This window comes from Pieris napi, chromosome 6, assembly GCF_905475465.1.
Source record: "Pieris napi chromosome 6, ilPieNapi1.2, whole genome shotgun sequence".
Taxonomy (NCBI): domain Eukaryota; kingdom Metazoa; phylum Arthropoda; class Insecta; order Lepidoptera; family Pieridae; genus Pieris; species Pieris napi.
The window spans coordinates 11,551,394-11,573,816 of NC_062239.1; the positions used below are offsets into that span (position 1 = coordinate 11,551,394).

Here is a 22,423-nt window from a genome sequence, read left to right on the forward strand (position 1 = left end):
CTATGCATGTCGCTTACAAGTCAGTTTCAATATTTTATATGGATTTTTTGATTAAGCTGTTATATTTATATTTTATTAAAATATCATTTATCATATTTGATCTTTCAAAAATTTTCTACATAATTCAGCGGCTACCCTAGAGTTGACTCTACTTGGATATTTTTTAGCTTCCGTGTAGTTAAAAATTCGCCCAAGGAGAGCTACTCAAGTATTCAATATAAAATAGTATTTATTATTTTTTTACGATGATTTAATTGTACAAATAATAACAAACAATTGCTTTATAGTTGAATTAATTTGTGTTTTAAATGAAACATATAATATACCTATGTATCGGTTTTAATTATGATTATGCAATACCTGTACATAAAATCAATTAACAATAAAGTGTATTATTAAATTTGTGTGTTTATTTATTTATTTACACTTTGTTGCATTACAATATAAAAATTTAACATAATTAAATATAAAGGAGCTTTCGCTTTCGAGCGATCTCTTTCAGGCAACCACTGTGAGAAAAGAAAAAAAATATTAAATTAGATGAGGTAGGCAAGAAGTGCAAAAATACATATAACATATAGTTATAAAGAACAAAAAGAAACTAAACTAATAAAGGATACATGAAAAGTAAAAAGTGCACATGAATTCTTACCCGCTCTACGCCCTTGACTTGCGAACTGGTAGTAAATTTACAATTAATTTAACTTGACAATTCAAAAGTGTACTTGGTTACCCACTTGAATAAAGATATTTTGAGTTTGAATCATGATAATTTAATTTATGATCACTCTCCGTCAGTTAGTAGTCAGTACGAAAGTTAGGGTTACGATGTGGGCAGGTAATGCTTGTACAGAAGAAATTTAAAGGTGAGATAGAGAAGGAGCTAAGGGAATAGGGACGGGAAGTGAATTCCATAGCCTAACTGCAGAAACCTTAAAGGAGGAGTTATGAGATTGGATTTCAAGGTTATAGTTTTCGGAAGAGCGTAAGCTATAGTTATGGGCTCCCAAAAATTTAAAATCATTTTTGAGATAAGATGGAATTTTAGTTTATTTAAATAAAACCATTATTTATTAGTAATTATTTAATTATACACACTACGATATTTCTAGTGTAATTTATATATTTATTCATGCGTTGATTAAATAGTTAATCTACAAGATTACATGTCTGTTTTACAGACATTAAATACTTTTCGATACGTACGTCTGTGAACCATGTCACAGATACACATAGTACCCATGTATTGACATTAAAAGATTATAATAAAGCAATAAACTAAAAGTAAATATTATTATTCAATATAAACCTCGAGACTTTTGACAGCGTTGTCATTTATAGTACTGTACAAATAAATAACTAATTTATGTACAGCTTTCATGTAGGAAAATAGCTCGTTTTAATGATTCCGAATAAAAAACAAGAAATCGGAAGTTACGTATTCGATCGAATTTTCTAATACGATTTTCCATTCTTTAATTTTATTCTCGTACTGTTTTTCGTTTCATATATATGTAGATATACGATTAGTATTTATATGTAAAATAGCTTGCTAGCACTTTAAAAAATTACAATTTTGTTCTATATTTATTTCAGTTGGAATATCATTGTTTAGAAAGTTTTTAGACGTATTTAAACTATTTATCGTCATCGTAGGAAACAGCCAAGTCGTCTTCCATCTTCCGATGTTTACCAAACTTCTTCGATGACATAAATTGTCTTAGATCGTGCTGAAATAATTATAAAATAAACACAATTACAAGATTATTAGCAAAGAAATTATTTTAATTTATTTATATACATCGCGCATCCCAAAGTGGTAGGCAGAGACCACTCCACTTGCTACGGTCCTGATATACTTCTCGCTTCATCCACTTTCCTGACATTCACTATGGGTACATTTAACTTGTCCCTTCTCTAGTTCCTACTTGATTTGGTCCAGGTACGACAAAGCTTACCCAACCCGACTTCACCATCCACAGTCGCCTTGTATTTGCTACTTGTTAACTACAATTCATCCGTTCTACATGGGCAAACCACCTAAGCATTCCATTTCGTACCCTTCTCTTTTAATATATAAATTGTTATTAAAATATATGACAAAAGACCCTGCTTTATTAACTCTTAAATTGTTTAACCATTTATTTATTGACCAGCTAGCGAATATAAAACTTCCAAAAAATTAATGACCCTTTCTGGATTACACCAAACGCTAAAAGTGTATTTTATTTCATGCCGATAAAATGTAATAGTGGAGCATTTTAGAAACAATATATTTTTATCCTCTCCTATGAACTCAAATATTGAAGTTATACTTCTTTAGGCGCGTAATGAAAAATTAATGAGAGTGAAATTTTACGATGCGCGCGCACCGTGACCCAAAATTAACAGAATGAAGTTGCCCACGGAAGATGCTACGGCATTGCACATAATTTAAAATCAACATTCGAATAATAATAGAATTTATGTTACACTTAATGTAAGAGAATAATTATAAATATTTATTTATTTGATTTTTCAAATGTACCTAAACTGAACTTTAATGACTCCTTTTCCAGTCTTTGATTATTTAATTGTAATTAATTATTTGCATGCAATCAAAAACTATTTTTAATAATGCCAAAGAAGTATAACTTCTACATAAGTACACGCACCCTTTTTTATTATATAACGAGTATTAGTTGTTCGATTCCTTAAAAAATAATATACAAGTCTTCATTCATGTGTAAACCTAATTGTAGCGTTATAGAAACGGAAACATTTAATATGTATTTCTTTATAACTTCACATTGTGTTACCTAAATGAATTTGAATCTAAATGTTACTTACAATGAACCGTTTGCACAATTTTGTGAACTGCCCACAATCAACGTGTGTGTCTGACCGCTTGCCGCCAGTCCAGTCTCGACTGAACGTCACCTGTGATGTCACCACCATCATCAATGTGAGTAACATCACCAGCGTAAGGATTCTGGAACATAATTACAAACACCAAATTTTATTTTATAAACCTATGCAGTAAATACAATCCTATGGGTAATTTTTTTTTTTAATTTTATAGGCATGTTCGTTAAACTAGTACACTTGATAATGAAACAATCGTTGCGTTCTATCGTATCAAATGTTGCATTATTGCACTCGGAAAATCGGCAACCAGGTAATCGTCACGCCTACAGTTGATAGAGGGTTTTGGTTTAGGTTTAGGGACATTTGGTTTTTATTATATAATATATACATATATGTTAATATATCATTCATATATGTATGTAATAAAGATATTGATGATTAGAATGGCCGAGAGTTTCTTGCCAGTTCTTCTGGTCCGTTCTACGTAGGTTAAAATATTTATTGATTGATGCTCTTTTTATTACCTATATAAAAATATTTTAATTTGCTTTAAATATTAGAAAATCGAAAACACACAAAACCAAAAGATTTTCGACTTTAGTTAAGTAGACGATTGTGTTAATTACATTAAATTAATTAGATTGAAAACAAATAAGATTAAACCACTTGATTTGGTTGATAAAAAATATAAAAATCAGTGGCGCTACAACCTTTTTAGGGCCTTGCCTCAGTTTTCTATATCTGTTTGATGATAATTTGTTAATCTAATAGGCAAGTAGGTGAAAGATCGACTTTTGGGTCTAATGCAAGCCGGTTTTCTCGCGATGTTTTTCTTCACCGTTCGAGCGAATGTTTAATGCGCACTTAAAAAATCCATTGGTCCACAGCCGGGGATCGAACCTACGTCCTCAGGGATAAGAGTCGCTCACTGAAGCCAACACTGCTCATTTCTGCTGATTTGATTGATACTTAACCTATTTTTATTCAATAGTCCTGATTAAGAACACACCTTGGGAAGGTGAATTTATCACCACTATAAACAAAATAAAAATATTTTTTGCAGTCTATGAATTTTTCACCTTGAAAAATAACTAGCAATAAAAACCCACTATTCCCATTTAAGAAGCGCTTAGTTTATAGTAGTAGCGCCAATTGTAAACTAATCCTACAAGGTACCAGACCTCAATAAATATAGTCGTATTTTAATTACTATCCATGACCGATCTGAATAACCGAGGTGACAAATGATTTTTACTTACAAAAGTTTGTCTTAAATAATCTAAACCCTTCTATTCCACTAATTCATTTTAATTTTCTTGGTTATATAATACAAATAAGAATTTTGAATACTTTTTACTATATTTTGATATCGGTTGTATTTTCTTTTAAAAAAATCATGTATATTTTGTTATAAGGATATAATAAGAACTGATTTGTTATGCTTTAGACATAAACTAATATCACAAAACCTTTAGTTTAAAAAGTTAATTTAAATATATCACGCATTTTAGAGACAATAAAAAACTCGCGAATTTATCACATTAGTCACTCGCTGTTCACGACTATATTTAATAATTCAGTACTATATTTAAATAATCCATCAAGTAAATAATGTAGTAAACATGCATTAAATTATTAATTAGATTTAATATCTGATCATGAAACAGATTCAGAAATCTGAGGCCCAGACTTATAAATGTTGTAGCGCCACTGATGATTTTTTAATTTAATAATTATATTATTATTAACTATTAATTAAGTTATTTTAATAAATAATACGTTAACAATTAATTACGTTAATAACAGTACCTGTACGTAACAGTATTCATTGTAATCACTTGTATTTTTCGTATTAAACTGTTTTGAATAAATGTCCTTTCCCCTTTTATATCCTTCTAAGAACGTACTGCGCATCTTACAGGACAATGGGAATATTTATAGTGTGAAACGGATCTTAACCGATTTTCAAAAGGAGGTTTTAAACAGCGAAAATTGTCTTTTTATGTAACGATATTGAAACATTTTAGTATTTAACAAGTACATATGAAGGCCTATATGATAATTATGCATTTATTAGATCAATTTACATATAAATGTTTGATGGATACTCCTGGAAATATACCACTAACATGGGTGTCCATGGGCGGGAGTAGCTGCCTTTTAGGGCTGTTTCGTAGACTCGTTTGCCATATAAAATGGCCATATAAATTCCAAAGTCCGCTCCCATAACACCCATAGGTCACATACTAAGTGGCAACCAGCGGCAATTTAGCCCATTTCTAACTTATATTTTTATAATACAAGTTTAACTATGGCCACACGATAAGGTGGCTATGTGTTTTTTGGTAGTAGTATATTTTGGTAACCGTGACATTAGCCAAGATTTTTTTTGTAATGTTTAGATTATGAGTGATTCTATAAATTTTTTTATAAGATTTTGTTATGTACTTCTGGGACTTTACCAATCATGTCATACAATGTTATAAGCTCGTTAAATACTAAATACCACAGGACAGAACACCGCATTGTGAGCAACCTATGCTGACGATAGCTAGCGTAGTGGTATTTACGGTGAACTGTATTGTTTTAACATGTTGTTGATCCATTCTATAGGAGCTGATGCTACTCCACATGTTCCTACTGCTCTGGTTATGCTGCTGCAGCAGTCGGCTGCTTTGATTTCAGAGAATAGACATTTGACACAACGTTGAGGAGTGATGATTCTGTTGATTTTCCTGTGTTGTTGTTGTTTTTATGCCCAAATCAAGCTGTGCGTGTTGATTTGGGCATAACAATTTAGATAAGGATATCTGGCTTTGTATCTTCAGGTCCCTTCAGAATGATTGGGAGTACAAAATGTATTGTATATTGACACACAGAAGTCATACTTTGCGCTAAGTATTAAGCTGTACGACTCTGAAGACTGGATCTTTCCCTAAGACCCAAAATCGATTGCGTCTGTCAGGCAAAGATGATTGTTAACTTTCTATAAAAATGAAATGAAGCATTCAACTTTTTTTTAACATTTGACGACATTGGTCTAGTGGTTAGTACCCCTGACTGCGAATCCATGGGTCCCGGTTTCGATCCCCGGCTTAGACGAACATCGATGTGATGAGCATTTGGTGTTGTGCTTAGGTCTTGGATGTTTAAATATGTATTTATATGTCTATCTATCTATAATATGTATGTATATCCGTTGCCTAGTACCCATAACACAAGCTTCACCAGCTTAGCATGGGACTAGGTCAATTGGTGTGAATTGTCTTAAAAAAAAATACTTTACACAATAAATTGGGAATGTGTATCCAAGCCAATTGATAAAGTAATTAATTTAATTTTAATTTATGCGTGTGTTTATGTCAGAATAGTTAAGTGGCGAACACACATTGCGCATTATAAATGTACCTATACATATAAAAGTGTGAAATAAAATCAGGGCACAAGTGTCTGCCGTACCCTTCGTGAATTGAAGGCTAATCCTCTTAAATTCAAGTCGTAGACTAAATCATATGGTAATATGTCTCAGCTTTAAAGATCATTTTGGGAGTTTAATATTTCTAGAAGCTACTTCGAACCATACGTACCATAGACTTTAAATTATGTCTACAAATCGCTCGATCTCTGTACGCCTTATTACGTGCAAAATATATTCTTTACCAGCGTTGAGTTATTTTTATTCAATACATAAACCATAAATTTCTTGTTCGGCTCTCGTCCACAATAGATGTGAGAGAACAGGTGCGACCCTTTGAATGTATTGAACTAAGATATGAAAAGCGCAGTGTGGGAGAAATAATCTCATTTGTGGCGGTATTTTTAACACTAGTCTCTAATCCCTTGTTCCTTTGAAATAACACATGACGTCTGACGCAGCGCATAGAACGATTTGTGATAAAAAAAGGGTGCGTGTACTTATGTACGCGCGTAAGAAGTTATACTTCTTTGGCATTATTAAAAATAGGTTTTGATTGCATGCAAATAATTAATTACAATTAAATAATCAAAGATTGGAAAAGGAGTCATTATAGTCAATAAAGTTCAGTTTACATTTAACTAATTAAATAAATAAATATTTATTATTATTCTCTTACATTAAGTGTAACATAAATTCTATTATTATTCGAATGTTGTTTTTAAATTATGTCCAATGCCGTAGCATCTTCCGTGGGCAACTTCATTACTATTAAAAATGGCGGATCGATAGTATGGGATTTATTATACTAATTTGAATTATATATCTAAATCTTATCTGCCTCTGTGACGCTAAATATATATATTATATAATTTTAGTCGCGATTTTTTTTCTGCCTTGATGCCCGATTATGAAACTCAGCTGCAGATATTAATCCGAAAAACTCCTCTGAACTAACAAATTATTTCATTAAAATAATGTTATCACAACAAATCTATCATATTTTATGTATATCATGTATGTTATCACACAACAATCACATTTCTATTCTATATTAAGATTTTGTTATCATTTAGTAAGCTGTAAAAACAAACCTTGAAAATATCAATAATATTTGTCTCGAAAACCTTTTTATCAAATTGTCTTTAATTTAACATACTTATCGCGAAAGTTAAGTACATTGACTAGTACGAACCGCTTAAGATAAAGTTTGATATAGAAATGGTATTTAGTTTTAGCTATTATAGTCCGCACTTCTTTCTATAAGTGTGTGTGTGTGTGTTTCACGTTTCCGTTGCCACGTTCTTCACATCAACTCCGACCATGCAAAAAAACTCAGTATCGCGCAGCCCGGACATACAACGACCACTAAGCCTTGACTTGTTTAAGCTATCGCGGAATATGTTTAAAAGGAGTATTAAGAATATCCATAGCGCTAAATCATCTGCATCATGAGCACACCCCACATACACACCCTCAAATTTTGTCAAATCATTTATTTCAATTAGACCACCTAAAATGGAACGTCAAATAAAACATAAAGATGATTCTAGTTGCCCGTGTTTGTAGTTTCGTGTAGAGAAGAATGGGCAAGAAACTCCACAACTCGCTCACGTACATAACCTCACTTTCACACAATCACACACCACAGCCAAATAAGGTATTACTTAATTAAATGTATTAATATTACGTTTAATGATAGTCCTTAAAATTAGGCTCCATCATAACAAAAAATCATCTTTACATTATATAGATCGTATGAATACCGTACCAAATCCTTAAAGGCCAGCAACACACTTGCGAGCCTTCTGGCAATGTCCATGGGCGACGACATCAATTAACATTAAATGAGCCTGCTGCCAGTTTGCCACCTTTTATATTAGTTTGTAATTTACAATAATTGATACATAACATTATTGTGTAGGTACGTGTGTTGTGTTTGGTGGTTTATCTTATTGAATTGTAATTATAATTCTAAAAATAAAAGACGAAAGATAGGGAAATCATCGGTTTATTGATAAATCCAATACATTAAAATCCATTGCGTAGGCTAAAATATCAATACAGATATAGTCATATAGATAGCTGAAATCGACATTGATATATACTAAGGATTTATGATTGATATCGCAATGTATGGTTATATAAGTATTTAATAATTATTATGTATTTCTAGTACTATCAAGTCAAAACGTCGCAGCAGTGTTGCGACTCTCGTACCGGCCTTGCGATTCTGTAACTCACTTTACGAACTCGCACAGCGGTTTTCGCAGCGGCGGTCGCTCTCAAATCAGTCGCGAAGCAGTCATTTTACGATTTGGTATTCTGATAAACAATAAACAAGCTCCCTCCTTATCAGAATGAATCGCAAGGCTGAGATCGTTGGACTTTTTTTCTGAACGTATTCGACATTTGCTCGAACGGTGAAGGAAAACAACGTGGGAGACCAACGTGCCAACCCAAAATGTCGATGGCGTGTCTCAGGCACAGAAGGCTGATCACCTTCTTGTCTAATATATTGACAAATCATGAAACAGAGACACAAATCTGAGGCCCGGAACCTAAAAAGGTGGTAAAGCCACTAATCTATCAAGTCAAAACAACATTTTTAAAGCTTTTTTGTACAACACATAAAAAGTACTCTCGTCTCTTTATTTTAAATTGCGTTGTTCCTGTGTTAAAAACAGACTTTTTATACCACGGAGAAAGAACCGGCAATAATTTTTGTATTTCTAGATACATAATCTCTTTTGCGAAATTTACGTTTTAAAGTCGATTTCCGATATTTTAATTTTATTGTCTGAGATATTAATTTATCAGCTTTAAAATGCTGAAATCGACATTGACTTAATTGTCTGATACTCTAGTAGTCTGTATAGTGTTTACTTCTTCTTTTAGTGCTTCTCCATTACTGGAGGTTGGTCGAAAGTCTCTTGAAGCGTGTCAATTAATCGTGTAAATTACGCGTGAAGTGAATTCTGGCAAGTTTTTTTATAACTTTTGATAAATTCTTGAAAACCGATGTACCTACAAACAATATGAAATCGGCAATAAAGAAGATTTTTTTCCTTTCTTTGAATTAAATAAAGTTACAAAGAGTTTACATTATGATTATTTTATTTTACTATACTTGTATGGTAATGAAAATAAAGATTCTCATGCACAAAGAACCGTTGCTTTTTTTACTCACTGTATTTTTTTAACCCTTACAGAAACAGATCAAGGGAAGTCGTAACTTTTTATTACAGGATTTTTTATTTCACTTGGATAATGTTACATATAATTTTTAATTTATGTCAGCAAAATCAGTGTCAACGTGTTAATCACTAAACATTTTTTTAAAGATTTATTTATAACGGTGCAGTTATATTAACAATAAGGAGATTTGGGCGAAAAGTGGGCTCTAATGAAAAGCAATAGATATATTTTATAATTGGGATCGTGGTTGTACAGTTTGTGATAAAAATTTGTATAAATTGGTCTTATCGTATTCACAATAAACCCGGTCGGCGTGCCGGTTAGACGCCCTCAACTCACGAAGTAATTTGTAATTAATTTTTTTGTGGCACGATACTCTACCGGATATAAACTCACCTCCGGAAACTACTTATTTAATTCAAAAATGGAATTTTCTTAAAAATAAAAATACTAAATATATACAAACTTTTTTCTAACTGTCAACAGTTATATAAAAACTATATTAATCTATTCTGTGCATATCAAACAAAAAAGTTCCTATATAACATGAAAAAATATGTACGACAAATAATCAGCTGCAATCCTCTAAAAATAGCCATTGATAGATCAAGCCAAAGAAATCGGTATCAATTATCGTTGAGCGCTATCACTGCATCTGAAAGTCAGTGCGCACCCGCGTTCATTCCACTAAACACGTATTCAACACAGAGCGATTTCACTAGCTGCTACTTGTAAGTTTTTTTTGCTCTCTACGTACTCTATGATACAAATACTCTATGATGATAAAAATCAAATGTCAGAATGACGTTCGACTTTTAATGTCACCAATGGATTATCTTTTGTTTTTATTTAGAAGTTTAACTTGTTTTCTTTTTAATTTAAGTAAACATTAAAGTAAAATATAAAACAACGTTTATTTATTACCCAACGTCATTTTTTAAATGATAATAACACACAGTTTGTAAATCACAAAACGGTTAATTAAAATTAAACTTTAATGTTAATTTGTTACAATTAAATTATAACTATATTTTCTTTTAATTACGTATTCAAATAAAATACCCACTATTCCAAAATTTACTTGCAGAAGACAACTATTAAATTTAAAGTTTTACAATCACGATTATATTTTTTCGTAAAATCAAAACAATTTTTTTATTATCAAATAAAAAATAAAGTATAGTCATTTCAATATGTAGTAAAAACGAACGTTACCTCGCAAGTGTTTTTTGCCGTTTGCGACCTGATTTTCACATGCATTAAGCAATTTACATTAACTATTAAACTGGTATCAAATGATTGCAACAAATTACGAGAAATAGTTTGATAGCTTCGAACTTGGCTTTACCTATATAATATAACAAAGTATATATAAAGGCTTGTTAGCTGTATTAGGCTACATTGTTTTTACTATTTATATGAAACATATCGTTTTTATAAAAGTTGTGAAACCTTTCCAATTCAAGTTAATCTCGGTTCACCTGTATGCGTTCGTAAAATATAAAAACTCTTGCCGCATCCGGTTTCTAGCCATAAAAGGCCATATGCGTGGAGAATTGCGTGCAACATTAAATGTTGTACAAGATACAGATACGGGCAAACATCTTGAACATTAAACAAGGGAGTGGGGGAACGTCTACTGATTTACCAATCACGCGATCGTGATACCTAAAAATCGCTTCTGGGCGGGCAAGGACATTTGTTCAAGATGTTTGCCGGTATCTGTACAGAATTCTGTCTACCCGAAACACGGGCAGGTTCTGCAATTGATTCTGGATGAAGACTGCCTCCATTAGGCGTGGCAGATACGTCAGTCTTATCAATTTCCAATAAGTTTTTTGATTCTAAATCATGCCGGTTTCCGTAAATGCTAAGTGCGCTATTAAAGACAAAAAAATACTGGCCAGCTTCAAACGTATGACCTCAGGAATCACATACACATAATCTTACACTTCGTGTATTAAGAATAATAATAATAAAGCCTTGTTTATTTTCAAATCCATAATCCATTTCAAATGTTGTTAGCTTAATTTTAGTAAATGTTAGTCGCATGTAGATATGGACCCATTTTGAGTAAAGGCCCTTTCAAGGTTCTATCTTTGCCAATAGTCTGCCAGTCTTTTCCTGCTATGTCTATTAAGACATCACCTACCGTCCGCACACCATCTTTTTGGCCTTCCCACACTTCTTCTCCCGAGTGGTCCTTCCATTTTGATGTCTTTAATTTCCATCTGTTGTCCAGGTGTCGTAATAAAGCCCTTTTTGATTTCTGAGCTTGTGATAGCATCGGTTGCTTTAGATTTTTGTCTAATATAATCACATTTTACTTTGTGTATCTTCTTCATATTTAGAATACTTTTTTCCGTAGCTCTGTGTGTTGATCTAACCTTTGCCAAGAATAATGAAGATTAATAATTGAAGCTTCAAACTCACTTTAGCGTTGTATTGAATATCTATTAATAACGTATTTTTTGCTCAATTTCCACATTATCGGTAATAATACGGTTAAGTAATGCTAATTTATTATTTCCTATCATGAAACCAGTCAATAAACACGATATATCTGCGTTAAATTAGAAGCATTATTTCTATAAAAATCGATTTAAAATGGTGTATGGTGAATGGTGAAAAAAAAACAGACTACTATATTATACTATACTAGCCGGTGCCCGCGAATTCGTCTACGCAGGATTAGTATTTCTAAACATATTGACTATTTAAGGTAAACATTACATATGTGTAACTCTAGCGGTTTTGGTAGCGCACGACAGAAGAGCTCACAGATGGTAGATTGTTTCCTACTTACTTGATATTTTAGACAATTCACACAATATCTTTTTAAATTGTAGCCTATGTGTTATTCTAATGTATAAGCTAAATTATTGTAAAGTTTCATTAAAATCCATTCTGTAGTTATTACGTGAAAGAGTAACAAATATCCATCCATACTTACAAACATTCGCGCTTATAATATTAGTAGAATAGATTATGGAAGCTATGATTTCATGTCACCCAGATCTCTGATTTTTAACGAATATTGTAATTTTAAAAACAAAAGTTTGATTATATTTTTATATCACAAATTTTAGAAATTCGAAGATATTTAATTTTTGGAATTTATTAGAATACTATGAATATATATAACACACCAATATTATGAATTTAAATAATTATATACTAAAAGCCGGACTTTAAATGTCAGCAGAGTTTAATTCCGCAATCGTAAATGTCTCCTATACATATTATATTATTATATACATATATATGTTCCAATATTAACATTGGACGAATAATACATTTCTAGGTAAAGGACTAAAGGTACACTGCCACAGGTGCCAAACTTTTTAAATTTCTTATAATTAAGTTAAAATATTGTAAATTATGTATGTTTGTGTGTTGAAAATAAATTTGGTATTGCATTAAAAAAAATAGTTCAATTCTAATCTTTCTGTTTATGTGTAAGTTGTTAAAGGTAAGATAAGGCGCTGAAAGATCTTCTTGTCTTTATAGAAAAGTATGTGATAAACAAAAATTTGCATTCACTGTTAAAATGGGACCAGTCGGAATACGGAAACAGTCGAAAAAGACAACATGAATTATAATTTAATATTAATTTATTATGGACAAATTATAATTACATTAAATTTTCTTTTGGATCAATATCTAAACGGTTATCCCAAAAATGTAATAACTGAAAAACCTAAAACTGACATGCAAATTATATTTGTTAAAAAGTATGCCGGCAAACGTTTTACTATTAAAAGATTATTACAGTACTAATATCGTTATTAAAGAAAAGGGTGAAGATTAAGAATCACATGTATTTTTGCCAAAACCTCATTTCACTTACTGTTAAAAAAAATTACGACCTATTTAGACAAACTGAATAAAACATATGTTTTATAAAAAGATCAAGCCGTTTCGGTGATACTACCACTGTGACGCGAGTATATAGATCAATAAATAGATCCAACACATATATACAGTTTATACAATATAACTTACATAGTAGTAACAACAAATCGAAAATTAAAACAAATTTAAAAAGTTCCTGTGGCAGTGTACCTTTAATGGTGGCATTTCCTCGCTACATTGCGAATCTTATTTACGTTTTCAAATATATATATATATATATATATTATAAATATAGTCATAAAATATCGCTACTAATCAATTGCAATTATAACAAACATGTTTATCATCATAATTTGTTTTCTTACATTCCCATTTCCGTTAATTGACGTCATAAATAATTATTTGAACATTACATAGACAAAACACTTTCTCTGTTGGCGCGTGACATCTCAGATCATTCGTTCGATTTTTCTGTGTACAAATAGATTCCGATTTTCCTACCTGTGTCCGAAATTATTCCGATTTTTCCTACCTATGTCCGAAATTAATAATAACTCAGTTTAAGGAAATCCTGATAAAACTAGCACGCATCTGGTATCTGAATTTAAATGTAAACCATCCGTAGAAGGATCTAGGGGATTGTATTGTTTTATTGGAGACTGTGATATGACCCTTCTTAACGTGAACGCTATCCCCTTGGAGTAAACCCACTTAACAGGCTGATAACAGGCACACAAGGCTGATGTACAATGATGACACAAGTGACTTGTCTATAATATAAAAAGATCTATGAAACTAATGCAAAAATTTACAGCTATTGTTTTTTACGCTATATTTATTTACCTTTATCAGGTAATATATTTTAATATAAAACCATGACAGATTGCCAGATGAAAAGCAGATTGGTAAAATATTAAAAAACGTTTTGATTATTGAAAAGTACACCGTACATATAAAGACCCCATTAACACGTTAGACATTTTTGCATATAAAGGATAAGCGAACATATTAAATTTAATCCATATCTAAAAATGGATAGAAAATAATATAAATTACGTTTTATATTAAAATTAATGTAATTTTCCTGTTTTTTTGCATAACATAATCTCTGATTTGAGAATTGTAAATAAAGAGAAATTGATGATAAAGAATTATTTTTACTCTATTAGTTTATGAATTTTTTAATCAGTTCTTAGAAACAAAACCGATTAACCAGAGATAAAAAAGAATCGCCCACGTTAATTCGGTCATGTGATGTGTGTGAATTGACAACACAAAAAATAGATGTAATTACAAGTAATCTAAGTAATCTGTCCTTTTTGTCCGATTACAAAAGATGACTATTGAATTATACACTACGCGATAACATTGCAGTAATAATGATTGATTTAAGTGACGTAATATCGAGTATGTCTTGCGACTTTTCTTTCCTCCGTTCTACATGAGCGTTATGGTTAAGCGTTATACCTGGTGTCAAACTCCGGCTTTGCAGCAATCCTTGTGTTCCAACACCTCTACCTCTTTAGTTTGACCAACCATTAGAAAAGAGCCACCGTTACATATTTCGCTTTACGTTTCGATGTTTGTTTGCTTTTTCTGTATTTTACATATGAGTACTTTAGTTAAAACAAAGTTTACTGATAAGTTTTAATGAATTATAGGGTAAACAATTTACTGCTTCTGTCATAAATTGTATAACGTAAGTCATAAACATTTATATAGCATTTTATATCATTCATATTAAAACAATATGCTCGATATCGGTAAGTAAAGAGCTTCCCAGTACCAGCTCCTTCCGCTTGACCGTATTCAACGAACAACGATTCGAATCCCTTGGCGTTGCGTAGATATGTGGGATCTCTCTGCATCTTCTACCGCATTTACCATGGAGAGTGTTCAGAGGAGTTGTTCGGACCTGCAGCTGAGATCATCGGACGTCAAGGCAGAATACAAAATACCATCCGTATCACCTTGACGTCCGTCGTTCCACAACTGAGCGTTTCTTAAGGCAATTCCTGCCCCGCACCACCACTATGTGGAACCAGCTGCCCACTGAAGTATTTCCAAACCAATTCGACTTAGAGCCCTTCAAGAAAAGAGCGTACCAATTCTTATAAGGCCGGCGGAGTGCTTTTGAGTCTTCTGGCAGCGCGAGTGTCCATGGTCGGCGGTATCACTTAACATCAGATCAGCCTCGTGCCCATATTCCCCCTGTAACGTAAAAAAAACAACCTGTCTTCATCTTTTGTTTATGGTATGTGTCAAATTTGTAATGACATGAGAACTCGAAGTTGCCTGTAATTATTATTTTTGCATGCACATAAATAATTACATCATAAAATCTCGATGGGCTTATGATGTTTAGACCATATCTCTGTTATTTAAATAAAAGATAAATTTTTATAAGGCCGTGAAAAGTAAATACGATAAATGATACAAGAAATATTATAATATTTCTTGTTATTACGATGTAATCAATACGGCTGTCTTCCTGGTTGTGTTTCCTACTAATAAATAGTCCTAAGACATTTAATAAATGCTTTAGCATCTCATCAAAAACATGAAGCTCTATTCTAAAATGTCAAAAAATGTCTAAAGCCATTTTATAGAATAGTTCGAACGTTAAAGTTTTCCAATTTTTAGGCTTCCATTGTCGAAATGCAATACGTTTTTATATAGTTTCCCCCTCAAAGCTAAAAGTAAAATACAGAAACGAAACTCAGCGCGAACTATTCGACACATTTTAAACGTGGGACTTTGAAGTCGAATTATAATAGACTGCCTAAATGCAATAACAGCCAAATTTTACGAAATTTAGGTATTGACAATAGACAATTAGACATTATTTTACACTCACGACGCGGCATAGTAATCACACTCGCCATAGATTACATAGTATATTATGTCTATTGGTAATCTGAGTGGGAGAAACCAGACAAGTTTGATTGCGTAGTAGGCTGTTATAACAACCCTGCACTATTTTAGAATAGGTTTCACAAGATTTATTATGTGATACCGCGATCGTAGATACTATAATATATATTACTCTCTGAATAAGAATGTAATTTTTAAAATGAGGTACGTTAGTAAAGCAGAGAAGTACGTAGTGGTTAGGCGCGCGATTCCTCCTTAAAATATTATATAAACACTGTCTACAATAATAAAAAAATGGGGTTGATCGTAGAGGGGTGAAAATTAGGGGTTGTATGTATTTTTGTATGCTGTATCATAAAAAATAAATAATTGGTTTGAAAGATACCTAGTAGCCGATTCTCAGACTTACTGAATATGCATAAAAAATTTCATAAGAATCGGTCGAGCCGTTTCGGAGGAGTATCAGAACGAACATTGTGATACGAGAATTATAAAAATTGCGGGCGTCACCCAATATGTAATAAACCACATTTTATTGCTAAAATAATATTATCAATTCGACCTTCAGTGACAACCGATTCTAGAAATAAAAAAGATAATTAATGTTTGTCAATATCATTTATCAGGTACCTATTTGTTTTTTAATGGAATCTGTGGCCTTAAGGGCCTTTACAGCTCAGCTCGGGCTGTTTTGGCGAGCGTAGCTTGGCCTGAATGGGCGTTATTGCCGCGACTAGCGCAAGGGCGTCTCCTCTCAGACTCTGGAAGACTGAAGGGCAGTACGGAAGCTCACTGGAGTGAGCAATAAAGGTCTTCCCCGGTGAAGGCGGTTTTCATACTAGCCGAGTTAAAGTGGAAATGTGACATATTGTGATGACAGATGGGCAAGAAGACGCTTAGTTTGGAATAGCCCAGTGGGAAGGAAAAAGAGAAGACGCTCAGAAACTTGGGAAGATGGAATAAAAGGGATAGCGGGGCAGGATTGGATAAGTGTGGCGAGGAAGAGAGACTAGTGGAAGAATTTGGAGGAGTCCTTCACTCAATCGGAGATCGAGTGTAAAACATAATGACATGGATTTAGTGTAATTTAATAAAGGACAGTTTCGTAGAATTAGTAATTGTGGTATTATTAAAAAAACGTTCCGTTTATTGAATTACAAACGAACAAAGTTCCTTAAGACAAAATTATTTCCCTGTACGACCTATTTGCAGCTCGATCTTTAGCAGGCGGTATTTAATTTGCGTAGGATTTCGTTTACTCCTTTCAAAGGTCCTCGGAATAAATATTTGATAAACGTTAATTAAGAAGGTTTGATTCGTAAAAAGCTTGAAAAAATGACCCAATTTTGCTTCACGGGAGTTCTACACATTTAAATATAACGTTTTCGACTTATAAGTTAAAACCTTACTAGCGCTTAAAGCGCGTTAATTCGTAAAATAAGAAGTGAACTGGAAGCAATTCCTCAAATATGTACTAATGCATGACTTTTTTTTGTTTTCTTATGTAATAGCAGGCAAACGGGCAGGAGGCTAACCTGATCTTAAGTGATACCGCTCGCCCATAGACACTCTCAATGCCAGAAGGCTCGCAAGTGGATTGCCGGCCTTTTAAGAATTTTTACGCTCTTTTCTTGAAGTCGAATTGGTTCGAAATTGGTTCGAAAATACTTCAAGTATTCCCGAACCAATTCGACTTAGGGTCCTTCAATAAAAGAGCGCATCTTCCCTTCTGTTTATTTGCCCCCTTTTGTTCTATTATTTTTTGTTGTGTATATTGATGACGTCGTAGCCATATGAGACGGATTGTCGCTAAAAAAGTGATCTTATTTAGCTTAAAGCGATGACGATTCAATATAAAAACATTTGCTCAGTTTAAACTAGAATCAGACGTCCAATATTGAATGCTTTTGAACAGACAGCGAGAGACACAAAAGATTTTAAATTATAAGATAATTAGAATTATCTACAATATATATGAACCCGGATTTCATCTTCGTGAAGAAGAAATAATAATGAGTCTTACAGATTTATGATGACAGTTTTTCATCGTTCGTGAGTGTCCATGGGCGGCGGTATCAGTTAACATGAGATGGGCGCCTTCTGTCCATTTGCCCCCGTTTGTTCTTTTATTTTTTGTTGTGTATATTGATGACGTCGTAGCCATATGAGACGGATTGTCGCTGAAAAAGTGATCTTATTTAGCTTAAAGCGATGACGATTCAATATAAAAATATTTGCTCAGTTTAAACTAGAATCAGACGTCCAATATTGAATGCTTTTGAACAGACAGCGAGAGACACAAAAGATTTTAAATTATAAGATAATTAGAATTATCTACAATATACAGGGTGGCCAAAAAGTCGTGGATCAAACGCAAATAGGGTATAGATGAAGTCATCAGCGGCAAAAAATTGTTCTACGGGAGGTCTCTAAGGTCAACCCCTGCAGAGTTATGATTAATTTTGGGTTTTATATGAAAATTGACTTTTTTTTACTAATGCTTCTTAAAATTCGAAAATATCTACATCCTGTATCTTTTTCATAATATCCACTAGATTGGTACTGATGAGTTCTTGCGTTAGACATACTATTTATACTTGTTTATTGAGTGTATTGAAGATAATATTAAGTTATACGATATAAATTTTTTTCAAATCAAAACTTTTTGTTTATTTCGGACCCCACTGTGAAAAAAAATTACTCTACCAAAAAGTGACCCTGTATTACAAGTTTTGGCGCATTTAATAGGGATTCTGAAAAGGTATTACACATGGCCATGAGTCGCTCTAATATCTTTCTAGGACGAAAAAACAACAACGATTCGGACTTATGATAGATTATTTACCTACCTGTGTGAATCGGACTAGATTCAAAAAATTGGACAGAAGGCTGGAGGGTTACGTAGGAATTTGATTAGACGGTGCAGATTAAGTATTATGGTCAAAGTCAGGAATTTTGAGCATATTTTATTGTAAAATATTTTTTTTCCTACAAACAACCATTGAGAAATAATTCACAATCGTTGTTTGTAATTCTTCCTAGAAAGATATTAGAGCGACTCATGGCCACGTGTAATACTTTTTCAGAATCCCTATTAAATGCGCCAAAACTTGTAATACAGGGTCACTTTTCGGTAGAGTAATTTTTTTTCACAGTGGGGTCCGAAATAAACAAAAAGTTTTGATTTGAAAAAAATTTATATCGTATAACTTAATATTATCTTCAATACACTCAATAAACAACTATAAAGAGTATGTCTAACGCAAGAACTCATCAGTACCAATCTAGTGGATATTATGAAAAAGATACAGGATGTAGATATTTTCGAATTTTAAGAAGCATTAGTAAAAAAAAGTCAATTTTCATATAAAACCCAAAATTAATCATAACTCTGCAGGGGTTGACCTTAGAGACCTCCCGTAGAACAATTTTTTGCCGCTGATGACCTCATCTATACCCTATTTGCGTTTGATCCACGACTTTTTGGCCACCCTGTATATGAACCCGGATTTCATCTTCGTGAAGAAGAAATAATAATGAGTCTACAGATTTATGATGACAGTTTTTCATCGTTCGAAATTCTTTTGTGCCTGACAGGTCACTTTAGAATTAATAGGTTTGATAGATGATTATTTATGGATTATTATACTACTATTTATAAGCGAGACTATGTGCTTGTATGTGTCAAAAACGTATTGGATTTGAGATACGGGACACTCCGCCAATTGTTAAAGACAACTGAAATTGCTTTGTCTATCTAGACATGGGTTTTAATAATGTTTGTGCACCGTGCGACCGATTTGTAATGGTCACTAGAGATATATCCATTGGTGCATGGTCACGGTTCGAACCTGGTTAGGTTCACCTATTTACCTGGTTAGGTTATTCATAACAATATCTACGCTGCTCTTCATGGAGAAAATCTATATATATATAAAAAGAAAATGGTGTTCGTTTGAGGCTCTTTCACGCTTAAACCACTGATCGTATCGACATGAAAGTCATGAAACTACCACCATTCGATGCGAAATTTTTCCTAGATGGTTTATGGCTATTTATTTAATTCCAACTTTCCTTCATTTTTTTATTTCTGTTTTACCTTTATGAAAATTTTTCCCGCTAATAAAAACAAAAGAGGCTTCCTAGAACCGCAAAACGTCAACATCTGTTAAAAAGTCGATTTTCGAAATATTTCAATTTTCTTAGCGGGAAGTTAAAAAGAAGAATAATAAAAATATGAAAAAAAATAAAATAATTAAACATAAAATTTATTTTAATTCGTCCAGCAAAGCGGGCGCGAAACGGCTAGTAAAAATATAAATGGATTTTTTGTTTGAAAAGTAGTTAGCAATTCAAAAATAGGATATTTTAAGATGTAAAATAATCGCAGATCTTTTTTTTTTTCAGGAAATCACCAAAATTGGTAAACATCCAAGATGGTGTATTTTATTACAAGGATATCGAAAAGGTATGTTTATTAATTTTAAGAATCTGAAAACAGAGCATTTCTAAATAATTGCTAAATTAAACTGAATAAACGACCTTTTAAACGTGCGAATCTTATCCCTGAGGTCTTAGGTTCGATCCCCGGTGCACCAATAGACTTTCTTTCGATGTGCGCATTTAACATTCGCTCGAACATCGTGAGGAAACCGGCTTGCCTTAGACCCAAAAAGTAGACGGCATATGGCAGACTTGCCTATTAGATTGACAAATGATCAAGATACAGAAATCTGAGGCCCAGACCTAAACCGTTTATGGCGGCACTGATTTATTTATTAAAAAAGCCCCCTTTCTCAACAAAAATACGAATAAAAACACTGAAAAAATTTAGAATAGAGTAATATATAAACAAAATATTACTATATTTAATTACTAGTGGACCCGACAGACGTTGTCCTGCATGATATTTCAAGCGATTAGTAAAGCAAAGTATGAAAGTACCGACTGCAGCAACCATCTGGCGGGCTGATTTGTGAATCTAAACCATTCCCAGATCCCCTTGAACACACACAAAAAATTTCATCAAAATCGGTCCAGTCGTTTGAGAGAAGTTCAGTGACATACACACTCACAGAAGAATTATATATATATAAAGATATTTTATTAAACGATCATAAAATTCACTACAATTCCCAAACCAGCCGTAAAAGCGGACCCAAGAGTCACATGTTCTGATATTTAAACAAGTTTTATATAAACAAATATATTTATATATAAAGATCAAAGATCACGTTATCTCGGAGGCACGGCACCCATCCCATATTGCATCAGTTGACGTTATCTCTCTTTATTTATGTACATTAAGAAAATACCATTTGTAATCTACATTACTATTTTATATACTGTATCCAATTTTTGACATCATGGAACATTACGATCTAGCCTCTTCGTCTTTTAATGCCTCTCCATTACTGGAGATTGGCTGTCAGTCTCTTGAAGGCTGAAGCGTGTCTTGTCCTGTGCCAGATGCAGAAACTCTTCCGCAGTCGCAATACCCATCCACTCTCTAACGTTGCGAAGCCATGATTTCTTCCTTCTACCGCTACTAATACTACTTCTACAAATAAACCTACTTTAATTACTAATATATTTAACATAAGAACGGGTCCAATAACACTAGATACTTACAGGCTCGATTAAAGGGAAAACACGAATCATTTTTGTATTTTTTCTACCGCTTCTTATATACTGTATTCAATTGATATATACCATCAAAAAGGATTTATAATCTATGGTATGTTCCCGCCTTATCCATGTAACATAATTGAGTCTTATTGGACCTTTAACAAAAGTCTCTTTTCATCACAGAATAAACATTATTTGATAGAAAGGGACGAAATAATTTAGTTAAAAGAGTTAATAGGGGATGGATATAATTATATTTGAGGGGATGTATCTTTGCATGACTCTGAGGTTCCATGACACTGACACAGCCCACTCTTATAACAACTCTCAACTACACTCTCAATTTCACACATACACTCATATTCACGCATACTTAATGTCTTATAAGAATTCAGACCTGTGTTTGATTAGTTGTAACGCTAAGACTACTTATTCCATGTACCACGGAATAGTTACCCACAACACAGGGACTCCCTAGTTAGGGGACTAGAGATAGATGAATTTTGTCACAACTTATTTGTCGTGAATAGTTTTTATTATTAATTATTGTTTTAATAACGGGTATCATCTAATCTTTTAAACGTGTCGATAGATTTTATTACAATG

General features: G+C 32.7%; 1 protein-coding gene across 1 annotated transcript in view; it reads left to right on the top strand.

Moving 5' to 3' along the window:
- Nucleotides 1–10,080: 10,080 nt before the first annotated feature.
- Nucleotides 10,081–22,423, top strand: part of LOC125050561 (phosphoenolpyruvate carboxykinase [GTP]-like) — a 29,126-nt gene continuing 16,783 nt past the window's right edge. The window contains exons 1-2 of the mRNA XM_047650486.1: nt 10,081–10,191; nt 20,597–20,657. Of these exons, the coding sequence (XP_047506442.1) occupies nt 20,626–20,657 (32 nt within the window). The 5' untranslated portion in view covers nt 10,081–10,191; nt 20,597–20,625. The remainder of the gene's footprint in view (nt 10,192–20,596; nt 20,658–22,423) is intronic.